The 18,352-nt window shown below is 39.0% G+C and overlaps 1 protein-coding gene across 3 annotated transcripts in view; it reads left to right on the forward strand.

The window, feature by feature from the left end:
* The window catches only part of LOC120543135 (nebulin-related anchoring protein), a 113,520-nt gene that overhangs the window by 23,549 nt on the left and 71,619 nt on the right, over positions 1-18,352 (forward strand). For 2 of the 3 annotated variants that reach the window (XM_039776033.1, XM_039776021.1), the window contains exons 11-17: positions 2,186-2,302; positions 7,923-8,027; positions 13,283-13,390; positions 13,519-13,632; positions 15,672-15,770; positions 16,959-17,063; positions 17,650-17,757. In XM_039776033.1, the coding sequence (XP_039631967.1) occupies positions 2,186-2,302; positions 7,923-8,027; positions 13,283-13,390; positions 13,519-13,632; positions 15,672-15,770; positions 16,959-17,063; positions 17,650-17,757 (756 nt within the window). The remainder of the gene's footprint in view (positions 1-2,185; positions 2,303-7,922; positions 8,028-13,282; positions 13,391-13,518; positions 13,633-15,671; positions 15,771-16,958; positions 17,064-17,649; positions 17,758-18,352) is intronic. The other variant, XM_039776025.1, reaches the window with a different exon arrangement.

Raw genomic sequence — 18,352 nt, forward strand, 5'->3', positions numbered from 1 at the left:
TAAGCCCTTTGCTCAAGCTCACTTCTTAACTCCAAACTGTTATTTAATAAATGACAATTAAATCAGGACTTACTACAGGGTTAAGGGTAGGGATTATTAAGTCTAGAAACCAACAGACAACAGATATGCATTTTAAGGACCAGTCATGCCTTGCAGTTTTTAGATTGCTTGCCCTTTTTTGTGAAAAAGAGGATTACAAATCTCCCTTATGGAACTTATGTGCTGCCCACTGAAAGAAAGATACTGGCTTTCTGTAGACCACCATGACCATTCTCTCATTGTATTGCTTCTGAAGAAGGCCCTTAATGGGTCCACTGTCCCTGTCAATCTGCACTGACATGTAGAGATGACACCATCTGGACAGATCATTCCTCTGTTCAGCCCCATCCTAGTGCTATTCGTGTCATTTGAACAGTCCCTACCCATGAACATGTGATGTAATAAATTCTTATTGTATTATATAGCAGCCTTCACAGAAAAGTACACACAATTTCAAAGGAATAAGATACCTAATTATTTAATAAATGACATATTACAGGAAAACTAATTTAAAATTGGCTATAAGAAACATTTACTCACAATACCTAGAAATATAAATTGACAATGCAGTAGAAAGAGAATCTATAGAGTACACAATGATGAAAGATTCAAATTAGAGAATAATTCAAATGGAAGCACTAATCGAGTTTTCACTCATGGAGTTCAATTCTCATGTGCCACACCTAAGAAAAAGATAAGAATACCACAAATGTAGTTTACAGAAAGAAGGAGAGCAAATATAGGGTGGATATATTATGGGGGGTCCAAAAAGATCTCTAATAAAAAAGAGATGTAATATATTCTCACTGGCATGTGTAAAACTTGTCGGAAAGATGTTCATTTTTAAAATATTTTAAATTAAATAAAAGCTGTTTATTTATCAAAGTAGAGCACTTTATTAATTGCTGTAGCACATTTCCTACTCTGTAATCTAATCTTACCCTTTGGGTTCTGGTCAAGTAAAATGGATGCAGGAGTGTTCTGCTCTCAGTTTAAATCTTAGCACCAAAGAAAGATCACATTTAATGCAGATACCCCTAGTGAGCTGAGCAGGGGCCACAAAGCTGTCAATATTTGCCTAGGGCCATGCTGAGAGACTTTGGCATCTCACATATTACTGCTGACAGGATATCTTCCTGGTTTATATAGATAAAGCAATAATGGCAGAAATTGTGGCATCTATGTATTTAAAACCTTGTTGTGGAGTGGTAGAATCCAAAAATTATTGTAAAACAAACAAGAGTAACATGTAATTGAGGTGCAATATCATTGCTGCAATTAATACTTTTAAGAAGAAGACCCAAAGGAGAATTGAAGAAACTCAAATGTGAAGCAACAACAATCTGAAACATCTGCATTTGTTAATACAAAGTAACACACACCATTGGGACGTTTGAGCCCAAGACTAAGGATATTTCTGGTTAAACTGACCAACTAGTGTTTGACTTTTCAGTTGTACTTGTGATATTTCTGCTTCAACTTCTGCTTCTGTTCAGTACTCAGGTACTGTACATGAATTGAGTGAATTGTTAGATAGATAGATAAAGGCACTAAATAATAGATAGATAGGTAAGACACTATATTATAGATAGATAGATAGATAGATAAAGGCACTATATAACAGATAGATAAAGGCACTAAATAATAGATAGATAGATAAAGTTGCTATATAATAGATAGATAGATAGATAAAGGCACTATATAACAGATAGATGAAGGCACTAAATAATAGATAGATAGATAGATAAATAGATAAAGTTGCTATATAATAGATAGATAGATAGATGAAGGCGCTATATAATAGATAGATAAAGGCACTAAATAATAGATAGTGTCACAGAGAGGATGTGCAGCATTGTTCATAATGGCACTCAGTTTTGTCTTCATTTTCTCATTTGCTACGACCTCCAGGGAGTCCAGTGTGTGTCCCATAACTTTCTAATCCCTTTTAATTAGCTTGTTGGGCCTCTCTCAAACTGATGTTACTGGCCCAGCACACTGATATCTACTGTACAAAGGTATTGCACATGGTATTGGTCTGTGGTTCTTGATTCTACAGTCTGTTTATGATTCCTGAATGCTTGTAGTCAATTTTAAAGAATAAGCAACTCTACCCATGCATTACAATGATTTGTTTATTTCACAGGTGAAATACAAGAAAGACCTTCTGAAGATGAAAGGAGCAGCTCAATACCATACTTTAGCATCAGATGAAAATTTAACACTGAAGAGTGCCCAGAAGATCAACAAACTGGTTAGCGAGGTAAGACCAAAGTCATCACTGTAGTTCTCCAGATATCTACTAAAGAAATTGCACTTATCAGAGGTTTCATGGGTATTGTTCATTACTTTTTTGAAATATCCTAGCTCTTAATTTTTTAATTATTTAATATAGTGCAAAAAATGACAACTACAAATGCAGTAATAGAAGGTAGTTGTGTGTCTTTATTTTAACATTAAATATCTATATATATAATTAACTAAGGCAAGACACCCATGGAAAGCACGCCAGAAGGGGCGTGGATTCACTAAGTCGCCGACAAGTAAGACACCTATGGCGCACGCAGGAAGGAGCCGCGCCGGAGGTGAGTCGCCATATGCAGCGTGTAAAACGGTTTGCGAGGGGTATCCCATGGGATCCTTAAAACAATCCTTTACAACTGAGGTTAAAACACAATGAAGTAAGCAGTCTTTAAAAACCGAGTTTTCGGTTACGATTCACGACGCGTGCACCATAGCAAACTGTTTTACGCTACATACAGCAATTCGCATCCGCGACAAACATGCGTCTTCTTAGATGCACCTGCAGGAACACGGAAAGTCTACGTGAGTCACAGGTGCATCTGGACTGTGCAAAGACGACTCAAGTGACGAGTTGGAGGTGGGCACATATTTTCAGTCACGGACGATTGTGTGATGGTTCGTTCCGTGCATTGTTACAATGTTGCTTTTCTTGCTGATTTATTACATTACCGATTTTTCAAATGTTAATTTTCTCCCTGTGCTTAAAAATCATAAAAAATTGGCCTGATTATGTGGCGTATGGTACACCGCGGGTTGGCTAGTTACTATTATTTTTAATTGAATTGCTGTATAAAAAACTAGAGAACTGAAATTTGGACTTTAGGCAGGGGAACATATAAATAAATTATTTGAAACTAGCCAACCCGCGGCGTACCAAACGCCGCATAATCAGGCCGGTTTTTTAATAATTTTTAAGCACAGGGAGAAAATGTAACATTTGCAAAATCGGTAATGTAATAAATCAACAAGAAAAGCAACATTGTAACAATGCACGGAACGAACCAACACACAATCGTCTGTGCGGCGTAGCGAGGTGGGAGGGGGTGTGTACAAAGTGCAGGAGTATCTAAGAAGACGCATGTTTGTCACGGATGCGAATTGCTGTATGTAGCGTGTACAACACTTTGCTATGCTGCACGCAGTCGTTTTTTAAAGACTGCTCACTTCATTGTGTTTTAACCTCAGTTGTAAAGGAATGTTTTAATGATCCCATGGGATACCCCTCGCAAACCGTTTTACACGCTGCATATGGCGATTCACCTCCGCGAGAAACATGCCTCTATTAACAGTCAACGTGTGGGAGGGGGGTGTGTACAAAGGGTAGGGACGAAAACAGTGGGAGCGTATGAGTCGCACTTAGTGCCAATTCCACGGTTTGCAGCCCGAATGAGGTTCAACGGCTTACCCACGCCTAGACACACGCTCAATCTCATGCATAATTATTTATTGAATGGTGAACACTTCTGGAAAGACACGGTTGTCTAAAACAGGTTAGTGTGAGAATACAACAGTAAGTGAATGAAAAGATGGAACTCTGGAGAGAGGAAAATACAACACAATAGTGAACCCGCGGCATAACAAACGCCGCATAATTATTTGTTGATGGTTGAACACTTCTGCAAAGACACAGGGACACCCCTCGCAAACTGTTCTACACGCCGCATACAGCAATTCACATCTGCGACAAACAAACTGTTTTGCACACTGCATACAGCGAATCACATCCGCGACATGATTTTTCCTAGATGTCCTGTCGCGTCCACCCTCGCACTCGATGCATACACACCGCCTGGTCATGTGTCCACTCGCAAGAGAAACTCACGGAGAGCCGCCCACCAGCTGCCTGTGTGTGTGCGTCTGTCTGTCTCTGGCGCGGCTTTCTCTTGCGCTGCCTCTGTGTGAACCGGTCAGGCACAGAGAAGGTCAGCTGCTGACAGAGCGTCTCGACTGTTGCAGGGCCTGCATTGGTGAAGCAGGTGAGAAGGTAATGAAACAGAGGCACAGGGCTTATTGGTTTTTAAAGACTGATTCCTTCATTGTGTTTTAACCTCAGTTGTAAAGGATTGTTTTAAGGATCCCATGGGATACCCCTCGCAAACCGTTTCACACGCTGCATATGGCGATTCACCTCCACGAGAAACATGCCTCTATGAACAGTCAACGTAGCTCGGAGGTACATGACATTAACATGACCTGCACTGCATGTGGCCTCTACAACAGACGAACATAAATTACGCCATTTTTTCTGTGTCATCGCGTCCGAGTTGGTGGCCGTGGCCCTGCCAGTTGTCATCGTATCCAATGGTCTTGGACTTGGTGGGCGTGGCTCCTTCCTGTGTGCGCCATAGGTGTCTAACTTGTCGGCGGCTTAGTGAATCCACGCCCCTTCCGGCGTGCTTTTCATGGTTGTCTTGCCTTAGTGAATTATATATATAGAAGGAATGTTTTAGGAAATTAAAGGTGTTTGAGTATTTTTACTGAGACTGTATGAAATAATTTCCATCATACATGCCTGCAATTGCATTCAAATAAACTGTAATCTCATAACATGTGGATTCAAATGTCTTTATCCATATTGTAAATATTACTGAGGAAGCAGGCCCCTGAAAGACAGAATGATTGCGAAACTGCAAGTGCGAGGGGGAGAAGGGCAGCACTTTGTACAGTGCTCAGTGAATGGAGCTACGTGACATAACAGCCTGAGGAGGTGGCTGTTTTCCAGCTCTTTATCCTGTACGCAGATGTTTAGGTGCTACAATGTATAGAACACAACACAACATTGTCAAGCCCACTTACGCCATTTCAGACAGGTGAAATTAGAGCCTATGCCAGTACCATCAGAAACGAGGCAGGAAGGAAACCTAGACAGGGTGCCAGTCCATCACAGGGCCTACCTAGTATAAAGGAATACTTTATACAAGGATAGTTGTTTATTTTGAAGTCATTTTCTTGTTTTTTTAACATTGACAGGTAAAAGAACATAAAACTAAAAAGGAGTTGTTATTATTGAAAGTGGTGGACAGTACTAGAGAAAAGCTCTTTCCACATTTAAACTGAGTCAAGTGTTTTCTCCAAAACAGAGTGAGTCATAACAGACATAAAACATTTGCTGTGTTTTCAGCTGAATGTCAACAGCATCAAAAACATATTGTTGGAGCTGTTCTGCTCAAATGTTGTGAAGAATCACTTTAGGTTTTGGTTTAGTTATGATTGTGAGTTCAGCAGCATGGCAGCACAGAAGGTAGCAGCAATGCTTCATAGTATTTGGACTTGCCAGGTGTCTTCAGTGTGAATTTTACTTTAGTGTCTATCTACCCAAGTAATTTGTAAGATAACTTACCTCAATAAGAATGAAGCAGATGATTGCAGCGGCATGTCTTGCATTAAACCAGCTGGGTGTGAGAACGTCACTCCTCTTTTACGTCACTTCACTGGGTCCTTGTAGCAGAATGCCTAAGGTTCACATCCTTGATTCTTGCCTACTGACTAGTTAATGAATTAGTAACTATGTATATGGAGGCACTCATCGGGTCCAATGCTTTCTAAGATAAGAGATAATGTAAAAGAAATACGGAAAAGAAAGAGAGCCAAATGAAATTGTGGACGTCTCATGCCCACTGTAATCTCTGGCTTTCTGTGAGTATCCCTCCTAGAAGTTTCCTCCATCGGGCTCCATGCAGTATAGATGTGTGTTGCCAATTAAATGACGACTTCAAGCACCACTTAATAATTAAATAGCCCCCAAGGCGCAAAACTAAGGCAGAACTGGGAAGTGATGTCGAAACTTGTCTTTTTACCAACCACTGTCCCTCTGGCATTTGGATCAGTGGGTTTACCTTACCAGATCCCTGTAGATACTCTCAATGCGCATGCCTGCAGCAACGCCATCTTGGCCACTCAGATCTTCTAATGAAAGGCATCAGGTGACACCACCTCTATGTGGCAACAAATCTCAGACCAGATATTTTTGATTGTAACTCTTAGCTGGTGAAACAAGCTGCCCACTTCCACCTGATAGCTGACTCCCTCCATGTATTTAAGAAGCATTTGAAGAGTCTTCTGTTTTGATAATGCTGTTGATGTGAGCTTCTTATTAGCTAAGAAAGGAGTAACTAGTCTTATGTTATTCTGTTTGACTTAGAGCATTTTACTTGTGATGGTGAATGTTGTAACCTTGATCTAATGAGAAGTCAAGCAAAATGACACCATTTATAGGTTAACTAAAAAGATTACGATATGCAGGATTTTGAGGCAACTCAGGCCCCTTCTTCAGGCATGGAGTCATTTTGCTTGGCTTTCTCATAACATGCATAATGGCTAACACAGTTTAACACCCTAGTAACCTGTGTTTGTAGCACTTGTTTCAAAACAGTCCCCTACATTGGTGTTTAATCGATTAGGTGACCTCTTTTGTAACTCACCTTGGATAAAACTATCTACTAAGTGAGTAAATGTAAATATTGTAGACAATGTGCTGTAAAGAAGGCAAAAGCCAAGAAAGATTTTGAGGCACCTTATGGCGAACCCTGCATATTTAGAATATGATGAATGAAAAAAAAGTGTTTTAATTGCACAAAATAGTGAGTCTTCCTGTTGGAATTCAGTTAGACCGACCAAGAAGGTGTTTCCTCTATGTAAGAGGCATTCTGGGAGGAAGAAGCGGGTCTGGGTGGTCAGACCCCTGAAGTGATGTCATAGGTGGAATGGTGTCAGTCTTCCTTTCTACAGAGGAAGAAGAGGAGAGATCATTATTAAACAGTGCCACCTTATGTCTCGGGAGAGAATTACAACCACTCAAACCCGTAAGCTGTTCCCAATGTGCACGTGTGGGACTATGTCTAAAAGCATTTTAGATTAAATAGAAAAATAAAAAGAAGAATATGAATGTCTGCATGTTTAAATGTTCTTTCCCAGTTTGCATTATTTTCTTCTGGCAGCGGTGGGTTTCTCCATCTCCAGTCAAAGCGGATCGTATACTCTTTTCTACTGGTGTAGACTTGCTGCTGTTGTGGCTGCAGTTGTTTCTGCATTTCTGTGAAATCTAAACTAGAGAAAGCTGATTAAAAGTATGTGGTGGATGCTTTGTTACCTAGAAAGTCCATCCTGCAGATTTTATTGATTTTTGATTGTAACTAATATTATACATTACAGTATTTCTTTGTGCCCGATATCATGAAAGGCTGTCATCACTTCTTTCACAACTGTGTATGCATTGTTTAAAGGGATTATGCAGGCTCTCTATTATTAATATTAAAATCTTTTAGAGCTTTACTGGAATTATACATCTTCATCCAAGTGGACTTTTCAATTATTTTTAAGGTTCTCAAGAGATTAAATAAATGCATTGCATTATAAGACGTTCTCTGGATATTTCTTTCATTTCTGTGATATTGTTACAACACAGACAAATCTAAAGTTGCATAAGTTAAAATAAGGGGGCACCTTTGAAAGTATAAAGCTTTCCTTTGAAGCACCTACTTACCTAATGAAGTGTGACTACCTGCAGTGCTTCGGCCTTCACCTACCAATGTTTGTGATTAATGTATTCATCACAGTGCTTTTTACTTTTCTCTATTCAGGTGGCATATAAAAAAGATCTGGAAAATATCAAAGGTCACAGCATTAACTACTGCGAAACCCCTCAGTTTAAGAATGTGTCTCGAATCTCTAAATACACAAGTGACGTAAGTATCAGCAGTTCTACAAGCGGGGTAGAGGAGGGGCCTGTCTTAAAATAGGCTATAACTGGGATCAAGTGACAGCCATACTTTGAGCAACAATACACCCTTGCTGTTCCGTCTCCTAAATATAGACATTCCTCGGACATTTTTGCATGCAGGATGTTGTCAGGCTGAGCTAAGGCGTACTCTCGTCTTAACTCAAATTTTCAGTCTATAAATGAAACTACTTAGAACTCCATCCATCAGTCTGTTTTCAGACCCTCTTAGTCCTGTTCAGGCTTACAGGGCTACAGTATATCAGCATGGGGTAGACAAAAGGAATCATCTCTGGGCACAGTGTTTAGAACATCTTGTTTTGAAGATTTTAAATTACTTAAACCCCAAAAGGAAGTCCTCATTGGCATTCAAGTCTCATAGGCAAGGAAAATCTTCATAGGACTTCAGCATTTATTTTGGAAAGGCTTTGTTGTGAGTGATAGCCTTCTGAAAAGCTAGAACTATTAACTCTCACCAGTGGGCAAGATGATGGGGCTGGCAAGAGTGATGGGAAAACCATTACTTGTTGTTCCTCCTCTGACCCTACCCTCAAATGTGCATACAGCCTGCTGAGTTTGGTCACCAAATAAGACAAAGGATAGCGACATCTGCTGAGTGTAAAGGGAATTGCAGAGGCCATTTTCATGATGAAAAACACCATAAGAGCTTCCCAGCAGCAAGTGTGAGATACAGAATGCAAGAACAACAAAGACAGAGAAATGCATGGCAAAAATCGAGAATATTTGTCAAATACATGTTCAGAGCTTATAATCAAGAGTTCTTACGTGTGTAAACAAGTGGTGGAGAGTTTACTGTTCTTTATATTCAGCCTTTTTGTGTCACATAACCCCCTCTGTTAATTGAAAGGCTCTTTACTAAATCTTCTAAAAACAACATGATATAAACACAAAACACTATTTTTGAATTTACTGTATTTATTGATCATTATACATCAAACTTTATTAAACACACATGAAGAAAAGAAAATGAACCTGTAGTTTAAAGAAAAATGATCACCAAACCAAGTTCCAGCTACCATAATTGTGGGAAAACAAAGAACAGGGACATCTGCTGAGTATCAAGCAAATCACAGATGCACCTAAGTGACAAAGAATGAGAAACAATATGAAGACAAGACACTGAAGCACATAGTCAAGCAGGAAGTAATCCTGAATATAGAGCAATGGAGCAGCAGACAAACATGATGGCTCATAGGCATGCAAGACTAAGTCCAGGATACAGAATAAAAAAAACAAGAAGAAGAGAGAAATGCTTGCCAACAATCAAGATCATCCAATACACAAAACTTTTCACCATTTGCAATCTTTGCCTTTACATCCTTACTAAACATAAATAAAGTACAGCAAAGTGACCTGTGGTCATATGCTTATGGCAAAGTGATCGCAAAATCAAGCGATAACTATCACAATGGCAGAAAGAAAAACAGGAGCAATGACCTTTGCTGAACATCAAGCACATCACAGAAGGTGATTAAGTGACAAAGAATGGAAAATAATAAGAAGTCAAGACACTGAAGCATATACTGTATCCAAGCAGGAAATAATCCAGAATATAATGCAATTGAGCAGCCGACAAACATAATGGCTCACTGACCTGCGAGACTAGGATACAGAATTCAAGAACGAGAAGAAGAGAGAAATGCATGCCATCAAATACTCAGAACACTCGACCATATGCAATCATTGCTTTTACATCTTTACTAAACAAACAGTAAATAAAGGACAGCAGGGTGACCTGCGGTCATGTGTTTATGGCAAAGTGATTGGAAAACCAAATAATAACTACCATAATGGCAGAAAGAAAAAAGGAGCAGTGACATCTGCTGAGCATCAAGCAAATCACAGAAGGTGATTAAGTGACAAAGAATGAAAAATAAGAAGAAGACAGAATGCTGAACGACCTTGACAAGCAAGAAGTAATCCAGAATATAGAGAAATTGAGCAGCAGACAAACATGATGGCTCGGAAAGTATACAAGACAAAGTCCTAGATACACAAAGCACGAGCACTTCAGGGACAGAATGTCCTGGAGACAATAGAGAAGATTGTTAAATAGTTGAAAAATCTGACCATATGAAAGGATTGCTTTTACATCCTTTTATTGATATTTTTTTGAAGTGTACTACTTAGCAAAGTTAATTAATTCACTGGTTCATAACTAAGAGCAATAGTTCTTAATGTTGAAAACAAAACAATGTGATGCCAAAGCAGAAAGGTTCCGCTTGTTATAGATGTGCTACCAGAAGTAATAAGATACATTATGACTTGAACTAAAAGAAGTGACAATTTACAAGACATAAGAACTTTCAAAAGCTCCTTGTCTTTTATTTTCATATTATTTTAGGACCGCAGGGCCACATATTTCACTAGTTGTATAATAAGACCCCCATGTCTGTGTTGCTCTGTTGGATTCCTATACTGGAAGTGAGAAGAGCTGCGTAAATAAGTATCAGAATAGCTTTTATCTGCTAAATGGGAGCATGCAAAGAGAAAGAAATGTGCCTCTTTTTAATTGATGTCTTGGCATATTTTTATACTGTACTAGCTGTAGCTGTCACAAATTATGTGTGTGTATGTGTATATATACAGTACAGGCCAAAAGTTTGGACACACCTCCTCATTCAATGTGTTTTCTTTATTTTCATGACCATTTACATTGGTAGATTCTCACTGAAGGCATCAAAACTATGAATGAACACATGTGGAGTTATGTACTTAACAAAAAAACGTGAAATAACTGAAAACATGTTTTCTATTCTAGTTTCTTCAAAATAGCCACCCTTTGCTCTGATTACTGCTTTGCACACTCTTGGCATTCTCTTGATGAGCTTCAACAGGTACTCACCTGAAATGGTTTTCACTTCACACGTGTGCCTTATCAGGGTTATTTAGTGGAATTTCTTGCTTTATCAATATGGTTCGGACCAGCAGTTGTGTTGTGCAGAAGTCAGGTTAGTTGGACGATCATTTATTTTTCAACAGGACAATGACCCCAAACACACCTCCAGGCTGTGTAAGGGCTATTTGACCAAGAAGGAGAGTGATGGAGTGCTGTAAATGGTCATGAAAATAAAGAAAACACATTGAATGAGGAGGTGTGTCCAAACTTTTGGCCTGTACTGTATATATATATATATATGTAAATTTGATGTTTGAATTTGTAAAATATATTTTGTAAATTATATTGTATATCATAATAGTGGTGGTGCAATTTTATTGTTGATAATATTTACTTTTCTAATTGTAATTTTATTTATTTTTGATTGCAATGTATTTGTACATAAGTTTACAAAGTTGGTCTGAATGAAAGGGCGCAGTGGTCATGTGTTAAGGTTCATTGGTGGAGAGGAAATGCACGTAGTGACACACTTAATGGACGCTGAGCTGAAGAAAGGTTTTAGTTTTAATAAGATAGTAAGAAATGAAATATCAGAGAGACTGTAATAAAGACTCCTGAAGTTCTGGTCGGAAGGCACACACGTTATGTTTTAATTTTGTTATCCTTACACCTGTGTAATTCATTGTTTAATTTACTAGCTTTATTTTATTTTAGTTTTTCACTGAGGCAGCACGGTGGCGCAGTGGGTAGCGCTGCTGCCTCGCCGTAAGGAGACCCGGGTTCGCTTCCCAGGTCCTCCCTGCGTGGAGTTTGCATGTTCTCCCCGTGTCTGCGTGGGATTCTTCCCACAGTCCAAAGACATGCAGGTTAGGTGCATTGGCGATTCTAAATTGTCCCTAGTGTGTGCTTGGTGTGTGTGCCCTGTGGTGGGCTGGCGCCCTGACCAGGGTTTGTTTCCTACCTTGTGCCCTGTGTTGGTTGGGATTGGCTCCAGCAGACCCCCGTGACCCTCTAGTTAGGATATAGTGGGTTGGATAACGGATGGACAGTGCAGGATTTACGTATAAGCTACACAAGCTATAGCTTAGGGCCCCCGCCTTCTTGGGGGCCCCCAAAACAAATCATATTTGGCACTTACATAGAATATCTGGACTTATAAAGGGCCCCATGTCTCAAATAGCGTAGGACCTTATCAAGTCTAAATCCGGCCCTGTGGATGGATGGATAGTTTTTCACTGTGTTCGAGATCCATAAAAAGAGAGAGAAAGAGCAAATAAATACGCTTCAAACATCAGTTGCAGTGTGGTCTCATCTGCACCAGGAGAAAACTTTCAGGAGCAGCTACACTAGCTGTGTAAATCGTCAGAACAAAATTGAAATGTAGCAGTGTCAGGTAATTGAAAGGAACTACTCTGGGCATCTCTTTCCTAAAAGGTTACGTTTTGCCGATGTGCTCGTATCGCTTCTGTACTAGCGGCTAAGCAAGTTTCTATTTCTTCTGAGATTTCGTTTTGCCGATGTGCTCACTTCGTTTGTGTTATTAGCGGCTAAGTGAGTTTTCTGTTTCCTGCCCTCACCCCGACTCCACCTCTCACTTCCAGGCTGGACAGACAGACACACACACACTTCCATGCGTAGAAGTTTATATATAAGATTACACATCTACCATTATTTACCTTAGAGCTACATATTTAATTAAATAAAATGTAAAACAGCATTGCTGTATTTACCACTTTGGAACTTACTTTTTCACATTCTTATTTGTGTACCTTAGACATTCAGAGTGATCAATTACTTTGAAGTTTCAAATATTCCTAGAAATCTGCCCACCAATTACCTTTGCACAGTGTGTATCAAGTGATGAACAGAGCACATAGCGACAAAATGATTACAAATTTTGCATCACAGGAGATACTTTCCATAGCTAAATCTGCTTTGTCTTCATAAGTCCTGCGAGTGCCCGTCTCATAAATGACATTGAACCTGACATGGACGGTGAGCACACACAGCAGCTACATGAGGCCAACTGGGCTACACACGAACAGGCCTGGTGAAAAGCAAATCTAACGAGGACCACTCAATCTGTTACTGCTGCAGCTCTCACTGGGATAAGCAGATGGAAAGTGAAAGTGTGAAAGCTGTACATTATGCGACAGTTAGGCAATCCTTATCATACGCATACAGTTACAAACATCAGTTCTAGAATGGGCAAAAAATCCTTTACTAATGCATGTGTTTGAAATTGTCTTTTGGCCTCTCTTATCCTAGGAGTTTTCTAGTATAATTTTTTAAAGTATCATGTATTTTTAAATGGGGAAGAATATCAACACCCAGCTTTTGCTAATGCAGATATCTCTTTCCAGGTTCAGTACAAGCAAAACTACCAGAGTCAAATGAAAGGACATTACGAAGGCACTGGCATGGATAGGAAAACACTGCATGCCATAAAAGTCAAAAACCTGGCCAGTAACGTGAGTCATTACCTTCATCATAATCATTGTCATCATCATTAACATCTCTGAAATAAACTTTCACAATTATTCTTTGTATTTCCTGTAAATTATCATGATCTTCGGTGCATGTTATTTACACTTAACAGGTTGCTTATAAGTCAGACTATGAGCAAGACAAAAACAGCCAAGTGGAGTATAATTACCCAGCCACTATGACACCTTCCTATTTAACTCAGAAGAAACTCGAGCCCCTGAAAGACGTAAGTTTTTTAATCACAATATCTGTGTAGAACAGGCCATGAGTGTCGCATTAGTGTTTGTGTAATCCATGTGAAAAACTAGATGAGTTAATAACTGTTGAGAGTGGCACTGACTCTTGTATAAACTCAAATATACAGCATAAGATTAAGAAGTCATGATACATAAAGAAGTACACTTTACCATTATGATTTAGGTTATGATTCAGAATCACCTGATGGGGGTGAAATTTAAAAATCTTGAAAGTGGTAGTAAACCAGTGTATTCCTCACCTTATAATTTGTAATTTAATGACACTTACTGCTGATACTTCTATCTTGTTTTTAACTGTATTAGTTTTTCATTTTGACAAAGAAATAGTTTCTACAACTGTTTATTATTAGCTTGGGTTTATGAAAATGTTCTTATGTTTGGTACCCTGGTAATTTGTTAATTGCTGGTTGGTCCACACTTTGAAATTCAACCACAATTAAAGCTGATGTTTTCTGTCATTGTACATAAATGTACGTTTAAGAAATTCCAAGTAAAGAAAATAAATATTTACTTATAAGACTCTGTATATTAGGTACTATCTATAATGCATATATTATTACTTATTATTTGCCTGATGCCTTAATCCAAGGTGACTTACAATATCTGAGATACAATTGCTTAGATTACTTTTGTTTTTCCAGTTGGAGCACAGATAGGTGAAGTGATTTGCTTACGGTCACTCAGTGTCTATAGCAGGATTTGAAACCTCAGACTCACAGTTTAAAGTTCTTGGTCCAAAACCTTAACCACTGCACCCCACTTCCTGCCTATTGATCACATGATTTTATCTAGCAAGACAGTAACATGGGCTTCTTTTGCTCTTAATAACACAAAATATTAATAAAAACTAAACAAACTGATGAAACAAACAGACTAACGACATTGATAAAAAGAAGCATGATTCAAACTTGGGAGTCAGACTGGGCTCCCTGGTGGAAGTGGTAGATAGAGAGGTCACCCAGGAAGTGGCTGACCATCCTGGACAACGACTGTATGAAGCTTTGGCTAAACAGAGGAGCACATCCACTGACAGACTGAGACATATCCACCCACTCCAGTGAGTGCCATGTCAGGTTGTTTCTATGCTCAGCCATCATGCTCTATTAATGAGCTACCCCTTGGCCGAGGTGGTCCCTGAGAGCTGAATGGTACTGCGCAGGTCTAGCAGACATCTTAACAGACAATGCAATATATTGTGCTGATATACTGACTGATATCCTGTACTGTGAAATTATCTATCTATCTATCTATCTATCTATCTATCTATCTATCTATCTATCTATCTATCTATCTATCTATCTATCTATCTATCTATCTATCTATCTATCTCTTCCTCCCTATGTCTGTTTTTCACTCATTAGGGCCCCAATCTCACTTTTTTCCTGCTGGTGTCAATCTGCCCACCCTTTTATGTGCTCAAAGGTCCCCTGACTAAGTGTCAGTTTTTTACCCCACCCTAGAGTCTCTTCAGGCCTTGCTCACATTTTCTTCAGGAATAACAGGCTACCCCGTAATTTCTACTGTTGTCTCTGCACCCCTGAGCCTTCCTCAATCTGTCTGTTTTATTACAAGTGCAGTATGGCCCCATACTGTCCTTTCTGGAACTGTGTGCCCACTAGCAGCTGGGGATGTTTCCATTTTGATACCTCCTCCTTAGTCACAAGACGTGGCATCTCTACCGGAGGTGGGCCACACACTTCTAGTGCCCTGGTAGAGTATTATAGCCTTTTTTCTTTTTCCCTTTCTGTTTTTCAAATGCCGGTGCCCCTCTCCATAGCAGATAGTACATATACAGGGTACCCCAATCAGCCACTAGAGGTTCACACTGGTATCTGCAGGACTTCTGCTGCTGACAGTATCATCTCTGTCTCGCGCTCTCTCACCTGAAGGTCACTGCAGAACTTAACCTTACTCTACACAATTCCATATTGTGCTCTAATTGTAGTTAAATGTAATTTTACACCTCACTTTTATGGCAGTCTGCGACACTGATTCTTTTCTATTGTAGGTCAATTACAAACAGCACATAGATAGAGTGAAATACACCACAGTGACGGACACTCCAGATATAATGCAAGCAAAGATCAATGCTCGTCAGTTCAGTGATGTAAGTAAATGCACGAGGCTTGCAACTAATACTAATTTAGACATTAAACGGCTACTGTGATTAAGGGATAGCAAAATAATGCGGTGTGTGAAGCTGGTGGCTCATAATGCTTGGTTCAATTTAAAGCTGTGATGCCTTCTGTCCTAAGTCTGCATGCTCTCCCAATGTTCTTGGTGTCGTTCCTACCATCTAAAGTCTTTTTGCTGCTCAAACTTTAAATTCACTCAGCTTGAGAAAATGTTAGTGTGTGCTGTAGTGGACTGGAATCACAAAGCGCTTGTTCCTGATTTGTGTTCAGTGCTGCCGAGATCAGCTATCTAGGACTGCAGTTAAGTACTTGTGGATTGTAACCCTTTAGCATCGGACTGCATGTGCTGAGCTAAACAGTGAAGTGTACTCTTGTACTAGTAGGATTAATGCTGTTAATCTTGACATTTTGTAGGTTTTTGTTTTATGTATGTATGTATGTATATATGTATGTATGTATGTATGTATGTATGTATGTATGTATGTGCACTTATTTCCTCTACCATTATATTGTAACATAGTGGTGATGTCATCAAGTAAGGAGCATAGCAGAATGAGAACCAGGACATGCCAATAGAGCCGTACATTCTTTAATTGAAGAGCAGTATATTACAATAACTAATTACCTGAACGTCTCTTTTTATGTCATATTGATATAAATGCTTAGGGCTTGCATTTTTCAGGAAAAATGTGCAATTCAGATTAAGTGTATATTGGATTCCAGGCTCTGTTATGGAAGTGCTATGGATAAAGCAAGTGTGAGTCTGTCAGACTATTAGCTGTCGGCTTAACATTGAGGCTGTAAGTAAATGGTAAAGGGCCTCATATCTTTAAAATATGACCTTTATGTTGACTTTTTATGCATTAATTAATTGCACACTATGAGTCCTGGCACTGATTAGTCAAAAACTGTTCAATGATTTGTAGGGCAAAAAAAGTAAAGAGCACACACCTAATAAAAATATTCTGAATATTGTAGTCTATAATCAAGCAGGCAAAAATACATGCAAACATTTCTTTCAGATGTGTCAATAATGCATTTCATTAGTTTCTGTCGTTTCTGAAGGCATGCCACATTGAACTTGACAATTTGGAAGTACTGCATCTGTATGCATGCAAGCTTTTTCTTGCAATAATCACTTTCTTGTCTTTTTTATTCAGTTAAACTATCGATCTCAGTATGAGAAGACTAAAACAAAATACACTTTGCCTCAAGATGTTCCACAGATTAAAAAAGCAAAAGCCAATTCTGAGCTTTTCAGTGACGTAAGTTAACATTTTAAATCTTCGCATTATTTGCTTGTTTGTTAATACATGCTGGGATTTAATAAAAAAAAATGCAAAAAAAGTTGCTTCTCGCTTCATTTGGTTGAAAAAAAGCAGCCCCGACAGTGTGGTGTCGTAGTACGTGTTGTCATTAGTAGTTAGCATATGGGTTACAACTCCTTCTCACTGCTCTCTAGATGTTCTGCCAGCGGAAAGGGCAAGAGGGTCTTCAGGAGACGTGAAATTTGAATGTTGCATATGCAGTGGGCACACACAGTTGCTAGCAGACAGATGCACTGATATTCTGGATATCATTAATTATAATCGTTTATTGACTTTGAATGACATTTGGTAATTGCAATAAACTTAACTGGTCCAATCAGAATCTATAACAGAGATTCTACAATTCAATACTGCAAAGTATCGTCTTTTGATTATGGAGTCACGTGGCATGAACTGCTAGAGACATCCCACACATAATTCTTTGCTTCTCTGTGTATGTTTATAGCTTCCATGAGACACTTTGTATCATGTTATTACCATGTTATTACAACACCATTCTTTATTGTTGGAAATTTCTTTATAGATTAAATACAAGCAAAACTGGGAGAACACCAAATCCAAAGCATGTGACATAAATCTAGACAGCTTCTCATTAAGAGCTGCCAAAGCATCTCGGGATTTGGCGAGTGATGTAAGTATTGAGTCGCCATTTGTGAAAAAGATGAAGCAGATTGAATGAAATGATTAACACACTAAAAAAGACTTTCTGTGAAGTAACACAAGCCTGCAGTTGCATGGAGGGGGCTTCCATCATTTTCTTTAAACCCAAGTATAACATCTAATTCATGTTAAAATATTTGTTCTCATCCATTTGGTAATAAATATCCTGTCCTGGAAATATTGGGATCAGAGCAGGCGGAACAAGTGCATCACACAACACACTCACATACACAAACCCCCAGTCACTCATATGGGGCCAATTTAGTGTCACCAGTTAACCTAACCTGTGTGAGTGTTAGCTGGAAACAAAATAACCAGAGACATAGAGACATTCTCATGGACACTACCCAGAATCATCAGAGCAAGGACCACAGAGATGTACGAGAACAGTGAAACGGACTACGTCCTCATGCTGACTGTCATTATATGCTCTGGGTGGTGTGCAGCTCTTCAACATACCGTATGTACAAAACATTTAGCAAAGATAAGAGAAACAGAGAAAAATGAAGAATGTGTAATACTCAGAAAAACTCGGAAAACATGCATCAACATTTTTCAGATGTTGT

The sequence above is a fragment of the Polypterus senegalus genome, chromosome 1 (assembly GCF_016835505.1).
Source record: "Polypterus senegalus isolate Bchr_013 chromosome 1, ASM1683550v1, whole genome shotgun sequence".
NCBI classification, from domain to species: Eukaryota; Metazoa; Chordata; class Cladistia; order Polypteriformes; family Polypteridae; genus Polypterus; species Polypterus senegalus.